We start from the raw sequence: 17,166 nt of genomic DNA, 5'->3' as shown, positions 1-17,166 counted from the left end.
ATAGTGTGTAATAAGTTGTAAAACATGCAAAAGTTTTTTTTGTTCTTAAGATGTTTTCCAATAAATATATTTTATGTTCTATCTAAATGGCTTGATTATTGTATCATAATGAATAAAAGCCTGATGTTACCATTTTGCTACAGTAAATTTATCACTTAGGGCCCCTTCACATTAAGCGACGCTGCAGCGATACCGACAACGATCTGGATCGCTGCAGCGTCGCTGTTTGGTCGCTGGAGAGCTGTCACACAGACCGCTCTCCAGCGACCAACGATGCCGGTAACCAGGGTAAACATCGGGTTACTAAGCGCAGGGCCGCGCTTAGTAACCCGATGTTTACCCTGGTTACCATCCTAAAAGTAAAAAAAACAAAGAAACAGTACATACTTACCTACAGCCGTCTGTCCTCCAGCGCTGTGCTCTGCACTCCTCCTGTACTGGCTGTGAGCACAGCGGCTGGAAAGCAGAGCGGTGACGTCACCGCTCTGCTTTCCATCTGACCGACGCTACCAGGGTACGTAACTACCAGACCGACGTAACCAGGGTAAACATCGGGTAACTAGTGAAGACATCGCTGGATCGGTGTCACACATGCCGATCCAGCGATGTCAGCAGGAGTCCAGCGACGAAATAAAGTTCTGGACTTTATTCAGCGACCAACGATCTCCCAGCAGGGGCCTGATCGTTGGTCGCTGTCACACATAACGATTTCATTAACGATATCGTTGCTACGTCACAAAAAGCAACGATATCGTTAACAATATCGTTATGTGTGAAGGTACCTTTAATCTTAAACACGAGCCATATATGAGGGAGTCGGTGTCATGGGATTTGATGAGTCAAAGGTTTGGCTTACCGACCCCACAGCTCTGCATGCAATCCTTTGATCACAGATATTACCCTGACCCACTCAGTATAACAGTGCCTGATCTCAAGTGTGCCATATATCAAAGCTTAATAAACCATAAAGAAAAAAGGGACCACTCTAAAGTACTGCACACCACACTGGGTATAAGAATATACAAAAAGGCAAACTTTATTGATGCAACAATAAAAACATTTAAAACAGGTGAATGCACCGACAAATCCCCACAAAGATCCGTAAAAATAACGGTAGCCCAATAGCAGCCCGTACCATATAACAGTGACATAAGTGTAGCGTCACATAACCTACATAAATTGCACAACTAGACAGTAAATCAGTATAATAGATATAGATAAAATAAGTGCATGAAGGTAATCCTAACTAGTTATGCCTCATACAGTAAGTATAAGATTCCCTGACTGGAAGATATATGAACTGCTCATAAATGTCCAAATAAGGACAAAGACCCTATCCAAAAGGTTTGGAAACAAATGGCAATTGATCAATACCTGTATATCGGCAAAGGAAGAGGTCAATAGACCAGCGATCAAAAAACAGGGTCCAAATACAAGAGGCAAATGATCCATGCGCTCTACACCTGAGGCTCCAAAGATCAATAGCCTGAAGCGTGCAAATAAATAACGGGTCCAGCTATGTAGAGCTATAGGAGCAGAGCCCACCAGGGAAACAATGCGTAGGCAAAGGGATCCAGGCGGGGAGGAACCCCACGCGTATCGCCGTTACAAGGACAGCTTCGTCAGGGGAAGGGTGCTAAAACCGCCATCAATCTCCGTTTAAATACCTTTAGGTTGTGAGAGGAATTGTGTGGGAAGCGCCAGAAACCGGAACCGGAAATGACGCATGATAAGGGCGGAAGACCTGGATGGCAGACGTCTCTGCCAGTATTGCACAATGCGCATGCGCCCGAAATAAACAGCGCATTGTGCACAGGGAACTATGAAAGAAGAGGTGAACGCCGATGATGCAGTATACAAGGGGGGATGTAGACATTCCTCATAACTGCACTGGAGCCAGGTAAAGTCCGACGTGGTACCAAATAAACATGAATAAACGTACAGAGACACAACATAAAAAGACTATAAGAGGTAAACATAAGAGGACAAATATGACATACATAGGATATAGACAAATAAAAAAACAAAAATGAAAATGAAAAATAATAAATAAGAGACACCAAATGATAATATATGTAAATGAGGAAAACTAAGGGATAAAATAACCAAAACAAATAACAGAACCATAATGAGAACTAATTTATTAATAAAGCAACATCTAGAGAATTCACAGGAACAGGGGCTGTATGAAAAAAAAGAGACAAAGCCGATAAAGCTAGACTGAAGTATACAGGTATTGATCTATGAGAACCAGGCTGTACAAAATAGACCATACAATAATGGTACTCCATAAGGATAATGAAAAAATGAAACGATGGGCATTAAAAAACGCCCAAGAGATTGAGGACATATGCCAGGTACCATAACAAGATGGTTATCCCAAGACACCAACTACCACAAAAAATTCCAAAAAAGAGACTAAGTGGGATCGACGTATTTGAAGAGATTGAAAAATATATATATAAAACGCGCATCGGTCCATATTCCATCAATGGGGCAATATAGCAACTGCTAACTGATAAGATTCTATATACAAATGAGAAGACCACATATAGTCCACTTGACATGTATACATTTGCGATGTATAGGTAGTTGGCATAAAGTCCATATCTTCAAAAATGCTTCATACCAAATGGTCTTCTCTCCAGTAAAATGAAACTGAATATGGGAGATTGTATATGGCAAACCATATCATGCTTGAGTCCCTTTTCCAGAAACTGCTGTAGATTGTCAACAAGAGACTAAGTGGGATCGATGTATTTGAAGTTGAAAAATATATGAAACGTGCATCGGTCCATATTCCATCAATAGGGCAATAAAAAAAACTGCTAACCGATAAGATTCTATATACAAATAGGAAGACCGCATATAGTCCATTTCACATGTGTACATTTACGATGTATAGGTAGTTGGCATAGAGTCCATATCTTCAAAAATGCTTCATACCAAAAGGTCTTCTCTCCAGTAAGATGAAGATGAATGTGGGAGATTGAAAAACCATATCATACTTGAGTCCCTTTTTCAGACACTGCTGTAGACTGTCAACGAGACATGTGAGTAGCCGTGATGCTGAGCCAACCTGGAAAGAAACATGCAAAATACGTGTGATGACCAGGTTATTCAGCCTAAGAAGCCCGTAAAAAGGAGATCCTCATTAATACCTAACGGTGCAACAGAATGTAAAAGGAAAATCCAACGGGCTTCGGCTTGTAAAAGTTTACGTTCAAGTGATTCTCCCCTACCCGAGCTTCTAACATGTTCCAAACCCACAATTTTTGTGCCTGCCTGTCTACCCGCATGGTGTGACAGAAAATGAGAGGCCACTGTGGTAAGAAGAAATGGATAGAAAACCTATCTCAATGTGAACTCATATGTACAAGCTTATAGTATAGCAAGTGCGAGGATATCAGTCAAGGGAATTACCTGGCGGTGGTAGCAGCAACCTGACGCGCGTTTCGCGTGTAGCTTTGTCCGGGGATGAATGCATATTGAGTGTGTGTTGCCAGATGCTTAAGTAGTAGAGGTTAAAGCAAGATTGGACGCAGTTAAATGACGGCGCTTCCGTGAGCGCTCCTGTATGCTGCCGCTGCTAATCGGCGTCACGTGACATCTGACCACTCCCCCCCCCGCCCGACGCGTCAGCGGACCAGGCGCCAGCTGAGACGCGTCTCCACAGCGACAACAAAAACAGGGAGCCCACGCAAGCGCACACTGCGCTAAGAATAACCTGAGGTACGAATGTCAGCTAAGACGCGTCTCCATAGTAGCAAAAGGAACAGGGAGCTCGCGCAGGCGCACATCGCGCTATGAATAGGAAAAGTATAAAGAAGGCCAAGAGCCGTCCCCATAATAAGAATGACCCGATTAAACTACTACCACCGCCAGGTAATTCCCTTGACTGATATCCTCGCACTTGCTATACTATAAGCTTGTACATATATGAGTTCACATTGAGATAGGTTTTCTATCCATTTTTGTTACCGCTTAGCTATATACACCTTCTAGTCATTTTTAGACACGGTGTTAGTACCATATGGATTATATTGCACACATGGTTTTTGTTGCAAAACAAATTTTTGGACCATATAGCTATTTATAATGAGGCTGGTTTTTGGCTAAGGATTTTTGTCCTAGTATATAATTTTCCTTGCAGCATTTTACTTATCTTATTATGGTTTATTTTGGAGGATCTTCACCTTTTTGACTATACTCTATATGTTCTATGAGGATACTGTTCGGTAGAGCTATCTGATATGCCTGTCTATTGTTCTAATTTATGCGCAATATATATTACACCCATATGCTATTTGTAGAAGTCCTTTTGTGACTCTTTTTACCATTTTTTCTCTATATTGCGCATGAATTATTATATTCAATTGAAGGTACTTAACCTATTTATTTTTTCTATATGGCATAATTGGCATTTTACATTATGTTTTGCCTGACGGTGGTTATTCCATTTGCATATTCTTCTGCCCCACTTTTTATTCGTTTAAATATCTTGTGTATATATGTGTTCTAATAAAATTTGACTATTTTATGGCTATATTGCTTCCATGCTGCCTTTTTTGATGTTTAATATACAAATAAATTGCTCTCCACAATTCCGCTGCAGGGAACCCATGTAGTGCATGATTTTCCTCTTTCAAACTCCTTACATGTGAAAAAAAAACAAAAAAAAACAAACACGCTGATGTGAGCATCCCCATTTATTAACATTGGTCCGAGTGCTATGAATGTTTTCTCGCATAGCACTCATCTGTATTATACACTAGTGTAACACCAGCCTTATGCAAGCTATGACATGTCAAACCATATCATACTGTACAAACCACACAGATAGCAGAACCATGTTATTGTAGCAAACCCTGTAGAAGAGCATTTATTATAAATTGCCATTTATTCCTTACTAGATGGTGGCCTGATTCTAACGCATCGGGTATTCTAGAGTATGTATGTATGTATGTATGTATGTATGTATGTATGTATGTATGTATGTATGTATGAGCCACATAGTATATAGCACAGGCCACAACATATTCTTGAATACCCCATGCGTTAATACAGGCCACGCAGCATATAACAGAAGGTGAGAATAGCAGGTTTTTTTATTTTTTTTTATTTTTAACATGAGATCTTTTTACTATTGATGCGGCATAGGTAGCATCAATAGTAAGAAGTTGGTCACACAGGGTTAATAGCAGCGTTAACGGAGTTTGTTACCCGTGGCATAACGTGGTCCGTTAATGCGGTCATTAACCCTGTGAGCAGTGACTGGACGGAAGTACGGAGCGTACACCGGGCACTGACTGGACGGCAGTAGGGAAGGAATAATTCTCAGCCGGACTGTGCGCATCGCTGATTGGTTGCGGCAGCCAGGACAGGCAGCTGGCGAGACCAATCAGCGACGCAGGATTTCCGTGACGGAAGTTGCAGACAGACGGAAGTACCCCTTAGACAATTATATATACATAGGTGAAACTTAACCTTTCCAGAAAATATTCCAAGAAACTTCCTGCCAGTCTCCATTCTCCAGAGTAGTCTGATTAATAACCAGCTGTATGTCAGTACATTCAGCGACTCTGGGTTGTGACAGCTGAAACTATAACAACTCAAATTTCATTAAAAAACAGATAAATAAGCAGAAAATTGAGAACATCAGGGACAATTTTAGTAAACAACCCCCAGAACCCTTCCTCCCAACTACCCAGCCCTCCACCTCCAAAACCAACTTCTCCACCATTACAGAAGATGGACTCTCCACTCTACTCTCAAGATCGCATCTCACCACCTGTGCACTTGACCCACTCCCATCCCACTTCATCCCAAACCTCACCACAGTCTTCATCCCAACCCTAACCCATCTCTTTAACCTATCGCTAACAACTGGCATTTTCCCCTCAAGCTTTAAACATGCCTCAATCACACCTATCCTCAAAAAGCCCTCTCTTGACCCATCCTCTGTATCTAACTATCGCCCTATATCACTTCTCCCCTTTGCCTCAAAACTACTGGAACATGTCCATCTTGAACTGTCCTCCCATCTATCTTCCTGCTCCTTCTTCGACCGCTTTCAATCAGGCTTCCGGTCACACCACTCCACTGAAACTGCCCTAACTAAGGTCACCAATGACCTATTAACCGCCAAGAGCAAGCGACACTTCTCTGTCCTCCTCCTCCTGGACCTGTCCTCTGCCTTTGACACAGTGGACCATTCCCTGCTGCTGCAGACCCTCTCATCCCTTGGAATCACAGAATTGGCCCTATCCTGGATCTCATCATACCTAACTGACCGTACATTCAGCGTCTCCCACTCACACACCACCTCCTCACCTCGCCCCCTATCTGTCGGAGTCCCGCAAGGTTCAGTTCTAGGACCCCTGCTCTTCTCCATCTACACCTTTGGCCTGGGACAGCTCATAGAATCTCACGGCTTTCAGTATCATCTCTATGCTGATGACACACAGATCTACATCTCTGGACCAGATATCACCTCCCTACTAACCAGAATCCCTCAATGTCTGTCTGCTATTTCATCCTTCTTCTCCACTAGATTTCTAAAACTTAACATGGACAAAACAGAATTCATCATCTTTCCCCCATCTCACGCGACCTCCCCAACGAACCTATCCATTACAGTAAACGGCTGCCCACTCTCCCCAGTCCCACAAGCCCGCTGTCTTGGGGTAATCCTTGACACTGATCTCTCCTTTAAACCACATATCCAAACCCTTTCCACTTCCTGCCGCCTCCAACTCAAAAATATTTCACGGATCCGCACATTCCTAAACCAAAAATCTGCAAAGACCCTAGTCCATGCCCTCATCATCTCCCGCCTTGACTACTGTAACCTCCTGCTCTGTGGCCTCCCATCTAACACTCTTGCACCCCTCCAATCTATTCTAAACTCTGCTGCCCGACTAATCCACCTGTCCCCCCGCTATTCCCCAGCCTCTCCCCTCTGTCAATCCCTGCACTGGCTCCCCATCACCCAGAGACTCCAGTACAAAAACCTAACCATGACATACAAAGCCATCCACAACCTGTCTCCTCCATACATCTGCGACCTTGTCTCCCGGTACTCTCCTGCACGCAACCTCCGATCCTCACAAGATCTCCTTCTCTACTCCCCTATTATCTCCTCTTCCCACAATCGCATACAAGATTTCTCTCGTGCATCCCCCCTACTTTGGAATGCTCTACCACAACATATCAGACTCTCGCCTACCATCGAAACCTTCAAAAAGAACCTGAAGACCCACCTCTTCCGACAAGCCTACAACCTGCAGTAACCACCGATTGACCAAACCGCTGCACGGCCAGCTCTACCCTCACCTACTGTATCCTCACCCATCCCTTGTAGATTGTGAGCCCTCGCGGGCAGGGTCCTCTCTCCTCCTGTACCAGTTGTGACTTGTATTGTTAAAGATTATTGTACTCGTTTTACTATGTATACCCCTCCTCACATGTAAAGCGCCATGGAATAAATGGCGCTATAATAATAAATAATAATAATAGATACAAAAGTGGGTAGTATTAGGCAGGATAGGCATGTATTCACACTGCGTTTGTATGGTCCACTTTGGCAGTGCTAGTGAAAGAATGTCCCTTTTGGTTTGTGGTGGAGCTGGTACATTGTATGTATAACTTTTCTGCTTCACTGTTCCATACCAAAGCATTGGTATGAACATCATAGGGGCTTATGGGCATACTTACCTCTGCACATCTAATTGGTGTAAACACGGGATGGCAGTTAGTTATAAGTTAGTCAAGAAATCCTGACGAAAATAAAAGGAAAATGTTCCAACTCTCCTTGATTAAAATACATGAAATGCATGCATTCATTTCATGCCTTTGTATTTTAAGCAGCCCCTCGGACAATGCATAGGAGGACATGAGCTACGTGTTTCTGCCAATATCTTTATCAAAGCAGCTTTGATAAAGATCGCAGTAGTGATCGAAGCCCGTAGCTCGTGTCCTCCTATGCATTGTCCGAGGGGCTGTTTAAAATACAAATGCATGAAATTAAGTCAAGTATTTTAATCAAGGAGAGCCGAAACATATTTTCTACTGGTTCTTCTCATCAGGACGGGGGTTCCGTGAACCTTCTGAAGATCGGTGAGCTGGCTTTTTTCCTTAAGGTACCGGCAACACAGCGACGCTGCAGCGATATAGACAACGAGCCGATCGCTGGAGCGTCGCTGTTTAGGTCGCTGTAGAGACATCAAACACAGCAGCTCCAGAACAAGGCAGGAGCGATCCAGTGACGTAACGGCGACTCACTTATCGTTGTAGCTGGTTGTTAGCTCCATGTAAAACATTGCTGGCATCGTTGCTTTTGCTGTCAAACACGACGATACATGCCGACCAAATAAAGTTCTGGACTTCTAGCTACGACCAGCGATATCACAGCGGGATCCAGATCGCTGCTGCGTGTCAAACACAACGAGATCGCTATCCAGGACGCTGCAACGTCACAGATCGTTGTTGTTCTCATTGTAAAGTTGCTGAGTGTGACGGTACCTTTACTGTGAAGAAATCCTGACACCTATTAGTAATGTACACTGCACATGCAGAGTTCTTTAGTGTGTACTGCAGACAGCTGAGCACTAAGATAACTGGTTCCCACTCTCAGGAGTGCACATAGTCTCGGGGAGCGAGGTGTGACCCGAAGGAACGGAATCTTATCTGAGGATGACACGCAGGAGACAGAAGGAGCTGACAGCTGCGGGAAGCTCACAGGCCCAAGATGGCGCCGAGACTGCAGAGGAGGCGGCGAGGGCAAGCGCTGCTTATCAGAGGAAGATGGATGTGATTGCTAAGTTGGAGCGATTTGCCAGGTCAGAGGAGGCTGTAAATCTGCAGTCAGAGGCTGGAGGTGTGAAGTCTGGAGCAGCTGGTGCCCCCGGAGAACAGCAGGAAGGAGGGGCTCAGCTACAGTGCGGTGGGTCAGACCAGGGATCTCCTACAAGGGCCGCAGGAGCTGTTCTGCCTGCACAGTCTGACATGCCAGAAATGGAGGAGCCGACTCTGAAGGACATATTTTCAGTGGTGATGTACTGTAAGTCTGCCCTGGGGGCTCTAAACCTACGAGCGGATGAATTAAAGGGAGAGATGGTCGCTTTAAACTCTGCTATGCGTAAAGTTGAAAAGAGAGTGGAAGAGGTGGAAGAAAGGGTTGGGAGTGCAGAAGATCGGATTGGTGAATTGTTAAACAGGGAAAAAAAGTATATTCAACGTATTGCTGATCTGGAGTTTAAGACTGATGACCTTGAAAACCGATCCCGCAGGAACAACCTAAGGATTGTGGGGGTCCCAGAAAAGGCGGAAGGGAGCAACCCCACGGCTTATATTGAGGCATGGCTAAAAAACGCTGTGGGTGGAGATGGCCTTACTAAGATGTTTGCCGTTGAAAGAGCGCACCGTGTGCCCACCAGACCCCTCCCCCCCGGCTCGGCCCCAAGAGTTATCTTGGCTAAAATTCTGAACTATCAGGACCGAGACATTTTGTTGAGGAAAGCCAGGAATTGTGATGAGCTGACCATTGATGGTAATCGGGTCTCCCTTTATCCGGATTACTCTGCGGCGGTCCAAAAGCTTCGGATGAAGTTTGGAGAGGTCAAGAGGAGGTTGCGAGACTTAGATGTCCGTTATTCAATGATTTACCCAGCAAAATTAAGGGTGGTGGCTCTGGATCGGGTGCATTTTTTCCAAAATCCAGAGGAGGCGTTACAATGGCTGGATCTCAATACTAAGCATGTCAGAGCGGGGCAGACCCGCTGAAACTGATTTAAGTGCTACTGAGGCAATTGTTAACCCTTCACTGTCATGTTTGGTTTGATAGTTAACTGGTACTTATACTGTGACTTTATGGTATATTGATATCATCAGGTTGTGTTCGGCGGCGCAACGGAATTTGCATTTTGGCTATGGTGGGCGGGGGAGCTGAAGGAACGCAGAGTTTTTATCGTTAGGCTGTGAAACAGCGTTCCCAGATCTCAAATTGAGAGGGAGAGTTTATTTTGATATTCTAAGAGTAGAGAGGAGTTGGGTGGGCTTAAGAGAGGGGAGAGATGGAGAGTTATTTCAGTTGGGAATTGGGGATGGGGTGGGAGTTGGGGTTGAGACCTTAGGGAGCTTGAACTCATTCATTGTTTCTATAAGCTACAATGGGTGGGGAGGTTAAAATCCTAAGTTGGAATGTTAGGGGCCTTGCAAATGCTACTAAAAGAACAGCTATTTTCCAATATGTACTGAAACAGAGGCCTTCAGTGATATGTCTGCAGGAAACTCACCTAGTGAAGGAAAAGGTTGCTATTCTACAGAAGAGATGGGTGAGAAAGGCGTATCACTCACTGTTCTCAAATTATGCCAGAGGTGTGTCAATTTTGATACACGTTAGTGTTCCGTTTGAAGAGATTGAGGTAACCACCGATAAAGACGGCCAATTTGTGTTTTTAGTATGCAAGATATTTAACAGGTTAATTTGTATTGTGTCAATTTATATTCCACCACCATATTCCAAGAAAAAGATACAGGAGATTCTGGAAATTATGGGTAGGTGGGATGGGGTGCCCCTCCTTATAGTGGGGGATGTGAACACTATATCTAATGATCACTGGGACAAGGGTAGACATGCGGAGTTGAGAAGTGAAGGGAACTCTACTCCTTTTGGAAATTATCTAAGAGAAATAGGATGGATAGATTTGTGGCGGGTGCGTAATCCTAGGACATATGCCTACTCATGTTATTCAGCTACATACGGATCTTTATCTCGCATTGATGTGGCTTTGGGAAATGGGGGGGTGAATAATCTAATACATGAGGTGGAGTATAGGCCTAGAGTAATATCGGACCATAGCCCAGTACTGGTCTCGGTACAAATGACTGGGAAGAGTGGTCTGACGGGGTTGGGATGGAAATTTCACCCCTCCTGGCTACAGTATTTGGATATGGAACAGGTGGGAACTGAACTCGGGGAGTTTTTCAGGATTAATGAAGGGAGTGCGGGGAATCTTGTAGTGTGGGACACCATGAAGGCATACCTGAGAGGAATTTTATTCCGGGACATCTCGAGACATAAAACTAAGTCTAAAATTCAAGACAATGCAGTGATGGAGGAACTGAGGGTGGCGGAAGAGACACTGGCCTCTCAGAATTCAAGAGAAGCGCAACTTCGTATGAGGGCGGCTCAGGTAGCGGTCGATGAACTCCATATGCGTAGGGCAAATAGGTTGAGAGCCTTTCAAAAGGAAACATTTTATTCTGAGGGAGAGAAGGTGGGACATTTGCTCTCGGTGGTGGTTTCTGCGCAGCGGGATTCTTCACATGTATACTCCATAAGAACAGAGGAAGGTAAAACGGTTACTCAAGGGGAGGAAATTTTAGACGTTTTTCGGAGATTTTATAGTAAATTATATTCTTCTAGGGTGGATAAAAGTCCTGAGGAAATGAATAGATATCTGAAAGAGGTTGACTTACCCAGACTAGGTAGAGAGGAAAGGGAGTGGATGGATAGACCGCTTGGGGAGGAAGAATTGAAGGCGGCTTTGGCGGATATGGCGGGGGGCAAGGCTCCGGGGACGGACGGTATCCCAGTAGAGGTTTATAAAATTCTTAATGCAGAGTTAATGTCCAAATTGGAGCGAGTGTTCTCTGAGTCGTTGGAGAGGGGAGTGCTGCCTCCATCAATGAGAGAGGCCATTGTGGTGGTTATTCCTAAAGCTGATAAAGATCCTCAACAGCCAGAGTCGTATAGACCAATTTCACTTCTAACGGCTGACATAAAGATTTTGGCGAAGGCCCTGGCGAACAGGCTGTCCCAAGTGATCGATAAATTGATTCACCCAGACCAGTCTGGCTTTATGCCCAATAAATCCACGGCAATTAACTTGAGAAGGCTATTTTTAGATATGCAAATTCCTGCAGACAATGCCGGAAAAAGAGTTGTGGTGTCTTTAGATGCCCACAAGGCCTTTGATTGTGTGGAGTGGAGTTACTTGTGGTCGGTACTGGATCGCCTGGGGTTTGGTCCAAAATTCATCTCCTGGGTTAAGTTGCTGTACTCGTTCCCAACGGCAAAAATTAGAGTTAATAATAATTTGTCAGAGAGTTTCCCGCTGTTTAGGGGTACCAGACAGGGGTGTCCGCTGTCCCCGTTGCTCTTCGCTCTGGCCGTAGAGCCGTTAGCGGCTAAAATAAGAGGTGCTCAGGAGGTTAGAGGTTTCATCTATGGTAGGAGGGAAGACAAAATTGCATTATATGCTGACGATATTTTGTTGTTCCTGGAGGATTCTGAAAGGTCCCTGTGCAATGCGGTTGCTTTGATTGAGGAGTTTGGTCGGTTTTCGGGTCTCACAATAAACTGGGATAAGTCTTGTATGTTGTTGATTGAGGGGGACAGTATTGGCAGTGGAGAGAGGGCGATAACCACAAAATTAAAGATTGTTCAAAAATTCAAATATTTGGGTATTCAGATTGCTCTTCCTCTAACTACCTTTGAGGAACTGAATTTAAGTCCATTAATGCAGAAAATTCGTACCAAGATTGCGGCATGGAACAAATTACATTTATCGGTGGTTGGTAGGGTGAACCTCTTAAAGATGATTGTAATGCCACAGTTGTTGTACGTGCTACATAACTCTCCCATTTGGATTACACAATGCAGATTCCGTAAGATTAGGTCTTTGTTTGGGGAATTAATATGGGGAGGAAAGAGTCCTAGGTTTAAACAGGAGATACTTCAGAGGGCCAAAACAGAGGGGGGTCTTGCACTTCCTAATCCATGGCTATACTTCTTAGCAGCACAGTGTCAACATCTCAAAGGATGGGGGGAGGAGGCAGGGAGTGTGCAAATACCTAATAGCTTGAGGTTCTTACTACAGGCAGACGTTTTGAGTGACAGTTTGGAGGGAGGACAATTCAAACAAATGGGTTCACAGGGGTGCACTATCAAATTAATTCACAGAGTATGGGAAAAAGTCAAACTCATTAGGGAAGTGAGTGGGTTCACCAGATTCTCGCCTATTTGGGACAACATTTATCTACCGGAATTTAGGCAGAGGGAGGGTTTTCACTTTTGGTCTGCAGCAGGTATTAAACGGCTGGGGCAGCTGATAAGTCAGGGCAGACTTAAAACATTTGAGGAGTTGCAGGAAGAATTTCAGTTGCCACGGTCTGAATTGTTCCAGTATAATCGTATCTCTCATGCTTATCAGGCACAGAATAAAAGGGGAGCCATAGTGGTACAGATTGATCTCATGCTCGACTATATCCTTAAGAATAGCTGCACGAAGGGGGCGATTTCAGAAATATATGGGTTTCTACTTTTTTCTTTCCTGGAAAAATATCCCATCCGAGCCAAAGGGAAATGGGAAGCTGAATTGGGAATAATTGACAATGATAGATGGGAGTCGGTCCTAGAATATGTGCCCAAGATATCAATGAGTGAACCAGGCAGGCTATCACAGTTATTCGTAATCCATAGGGCCTATAGAACCCCTGACAGGTTGTTCAAGGCTGGGCTTAGGCAGAACTCGGAATGCCCTCGGTGCTCACAATCCCAGGCGGGGATATTGCATATGATGTGGCAGTGCCCTAGACTGTCCTCCTTCTGGATAGTTGTTTTAAATCGTATTGAACTGGTGTATGGATGTTCTGTCCCTAGGGTTCCACTGACTTGCATATTGGGATATGTGGAGGAAATTGTTACGGACAACATGTTTAAAATAGCTATTGCACGATTGTTATTCATTGCTAGGAAATTGATCGCCAAATTTTGGATTAGAGAGGAACCTCCAACAAGAAAAGACTTTCTTAAGCAAGCGGAGCATATACTTACTTTGGAGAAAAGTATCTACACCAAAAGGAATAAGCTGGACATCTTCCACAAGCTGTGGCAACCGTGGATGGACTTGAATTAGGATGATAAATGAGAATTTAGGGAACCTAGTATTCAATGGAAATATAACGGATGTTTATTCAAATGTTTGTATGATGATGGGAAGTGGGGTGGCTCTGGCTGAGGTCTCTGGGGTTGGGCGGGGTGGGGGGGCTCTGAGTCGGGGGGAAAAAGTTATCTGTAAATGTTTAATGAAACATTGCCATGAGAATTATTCTGATTGTTTATTCTTTGCGGATAATAAAAATCTATCTGATAAAAAAAAAAAGATAACTGGTTCCCTTCTAAGGCTGGAAATGCTATTACCAGGTTTGGCCGATAAGAGATATGACCACCATCTTTCAGGCCCGATATACAGCAGTCTACCATGCTGTATATCTGCCCCCAACCAGATCTGCAAGACAAGAAAGACATATATGCTCACCTGCAGGGCAGTCCGGTCTCAGTAATAATAATCTTTATTTTTATATAGCGCTAACATATTCAGCAGCGCTTTACATTTTGCACACATTATCATCGCTGTCCCTGATCGGGCTCACAATCTAAATTCCCTATCAGTATGTCTTTGGAATGGGGGAGGAAACTGGAGTGCCCAGAGGAAACCCACACAAACAAACTCATACAAACTCTTTGCAGATGTTGTCCTGAGCGGGATAAGAACCCAGGACTCCAGCGCTGCAAGGCTGCAGTGCTAACAACTGCACCACCGTGCTGCCCCAGGGATGTCACTGGTCTTGGTCGGGCGCCTCATTTCTTAAGATCGCAGTCCTCCTTGAGGATGACTCGTCCCTACGTCATCCACACAGTGTTCCCTGGCATTGCACTGTACAGGCATACTTCTCTGCCCTGATGAGGGCAGAGCAAAGTACTGTAGTGCTCAGGTGCCAGGAAAGGTATAAGCCCTGGTCAAAGAAATAAAGTACGCCTGCAAAGGAGCGCAATGCTGGGGAGCACAGTGTAGATCAGGGGTGTAAAACTGCATTCCTCGAGGGCTGCAAACAGGTCATGTTTTCTGGATTTCCTTGCATTGCACAGGTGATAATTTAATCACCTGCAGAGAATGATTCCAGCACCTTGTTCAATGCTAAAGGTACCGTCACACTAAGCGACGCTGCAGCGATACCGACAACGATGTCGATCGCTGCAGCGTCGCTGTTTGGTCGCTGGAGAGCTGTCACACAGACAGCTCTCCAACGATCCTGAAGTCCCCGGGTAACCATCGGGTTACTAAGCGCAGGGCCGCACTTAGTATCCTGATGTTTACCCTGGTTACCATTGTAAATTAAAAAAAAAAAAACAAACACTACATACTTACATTCCCGGTGTCTGGTCAGGTCCCTCGCCTTCAGCTTCCAGCACTGACTGAGCGCCGGCCGTAAAGTACATCGGTGACGTCACCGCTGTGCTCTGCTTTACGGCTGGCCGGCGCTCACCAGTCAGTGCGGGAAGCTGACGGTGGGGGACATGACCAGACACCGGAAATGTAAGTATGTAGTGTTTGTTTTTTTACATTTACAACGGTAACCAGGGTAAACATCGGGTTACTAAGCGCGGCCCTGCGCTTAGTAACCCGATGTTTACCCTGGTTACCAGTGACGACATCGCTGAATCGGCGTCACACACGCCGATTCAGCGATGTCAGCGGGAGATCCAGCAACAAAATAAAGTGCTGGACTTTCCCCAGCGACCAACGATCTCCCAGCAGGGGCCTGATCGTTGGTCGCTGTTACACATAACGATTTAGTGACTATATCGTTGCTACGTCACAAAAAGCAACGATATCGTTATGTGTGACAGTACCCTAAGGAAATCTTGAAAACACGCATAGTTTGAGGCCCTCGAGGAATGCAATTTGACACCCCTGGTGTAGATGACATAGGGACGAGTGATCCACGCAAAGCAAGAAGGATTGCAATTGCAAGAAGGGATGTGCCAGAAGACCAGTGACACCCCTCAGACCGGACTGCCCCACAGGTAAGCATATATGTCTTGCAGGTCACAATGGGGCAGATATACAGCATTCTATAATGTGGTGTATATAAGGCCTGAAACAGTCAAACCTGATGACAGGTTCCCTTTAAAAAGGAGTAAATCAGTTCCTGCACATTTTGACATTGAAAGGGGAGCTGGAGACATCGCGTCTAAAGATATGCTTATGTGCATGAGTGGCGATTGTTGAGCACCTGTCCATTAGGCTTGGATAGGTGTGCGACACCTGCTGCTTGCACAAACAAGTTGTTAGAGGTGACATCACTGGCATGCTCATGTCTATGCAGAAATGAGTGGGGCAGGATTTCCAGGAGAAAAAAAAAAAAAAAAAATAATATATAAATATAAATAAATAAATTATATATATATATATATATATATATATATATATATATATATATATATATATATATATATATATATATATATATATATATATATATATATAATTTTTTTTTAAGAATTACTCCTGGCTTAGGCTGCAAATACATGTTCAGGTTTTGAGCCAAACAAAACAAACAGCCCCAGCCAAAAATAAAAACTTCATGAAGACAAGTAAAAAAAAAAAAAGTAAAAAGTTATCTAAGACACTCCATTAGCATTATGCAGATTTAATTGAAAGAAAAGACATGTACAAATTAAAGGGAGAGCTCAGACTTTGTAAGTGGCAAAACAGACTTCGCTTTCTCATCTGTACAGCTAGTCAAACAAACTATTCTAAATGTGAGTATATACACAAACAAAAACCTTTTTACAAGTCTGTACACAAAGTCCATCTCTTGCCAGAGATCTCCTTAATCCCTTAGCAGACTGCCAAGTTGAAAGGGAAAAAAAAAAATAAAGTGCCCCTTCCCAAAAAAATAAAATAAGAAAAAAATAAAAATAAAGGCTTCATGGGCAAATGAGATGAACCTTCCTTTATCAGATAGTCTGCATGAATACTGAGCAGATAGGAGGGTGATGCAAACTACTGAAAGTTGATTAGGTAGGCCTCCGAATAAGACAATCCATCTTGTGCCCTGAATGGATCAGACTGTAGACCATGAACGACCCAATTTACCGCCACTTTATTGTCTGTATTCAAGTTCATCCACACTGATCACTTTAGCAGGCATAGAAGGGAGTGGCTGCTGCAAGACATCAGAACCAAACCACTTGGCCAGTCCCACAGGGGAAGAGCTCCTTGGAGGACGCTGATCTAAATGCAGATTGGGCCGACTCTGCAAACCTTGTGAAGGAGTATGAATGCCAGAAAAATTTTGACCACCAGATCCTAG

The 17,166-nt window shown here is 44.2% G+C and overlaps 1 protein-coding gene and 1 long non-coding RNA gene across 3 annotated transcripts in view; both read right to left on the bottom strand.

The window, feature by feature from the left end:
• Positions 1-1,012: 1,012 nt before the first annotated feature.
• LOC138657743 (uncharacterized) lies at positions 1,013-3,636 on the bottom strand. The gene is made up of 2 exons (XR_011317165.1): positions 3,424-3,636; positions 1,013-3,079 (listed from the first exon to the last, which is right to left on the bottom strand). It is a non-coding gene; the product is annotated as an uncharacterized lncRNA (long non-coding RNA).
• Positions 3,637-16,484: 12,848 nt separating this feature from the next.
• The window catches only part of EIF4ENIF1 (eukaryotic translation initiation factor 4E nuclear import factor 1), a 72,780-nt gene continuing 72,098 nt past the window's right edge, over positions 16,485-17,166 (bottom strand). For both annotated transcript variants that reach the window (XM_069757779.1, XM_069757789.1), the window contains exon 19: positions 16,485-17,162. In XM_069757779.1, the coding sequence (XP_069613880.1) occupies positions 16,957-17,162 (206 nt within the window). In that variant the 3' untranslated portion in view covers positions 16,485-16,956. The remainder of the gene's footprint in view (positions 17,163-17,166) is intronic.

Source organism: Ranitomeya imitator, chromosome 1 (genome assembly GCF_032444005.1).
Source record: "Ranitomeya imitator isolate aRanImi1 chromosome 1, aRanImi1.pri, whole genome shotgun sequence".
NCBI classification, from domain to species: domain Eukaryota; kingdom Metazoa; phylum Chordata; class Amphibia; order Anura; family Dendrobatidae; genus Ranitomeya; species Ranitomeya imitator.
The sequence above is the reverse complement of the archived record's forward strand: the minus strand, read 5'-3'. Positions and strand labels throughout refer to the sequence as shown.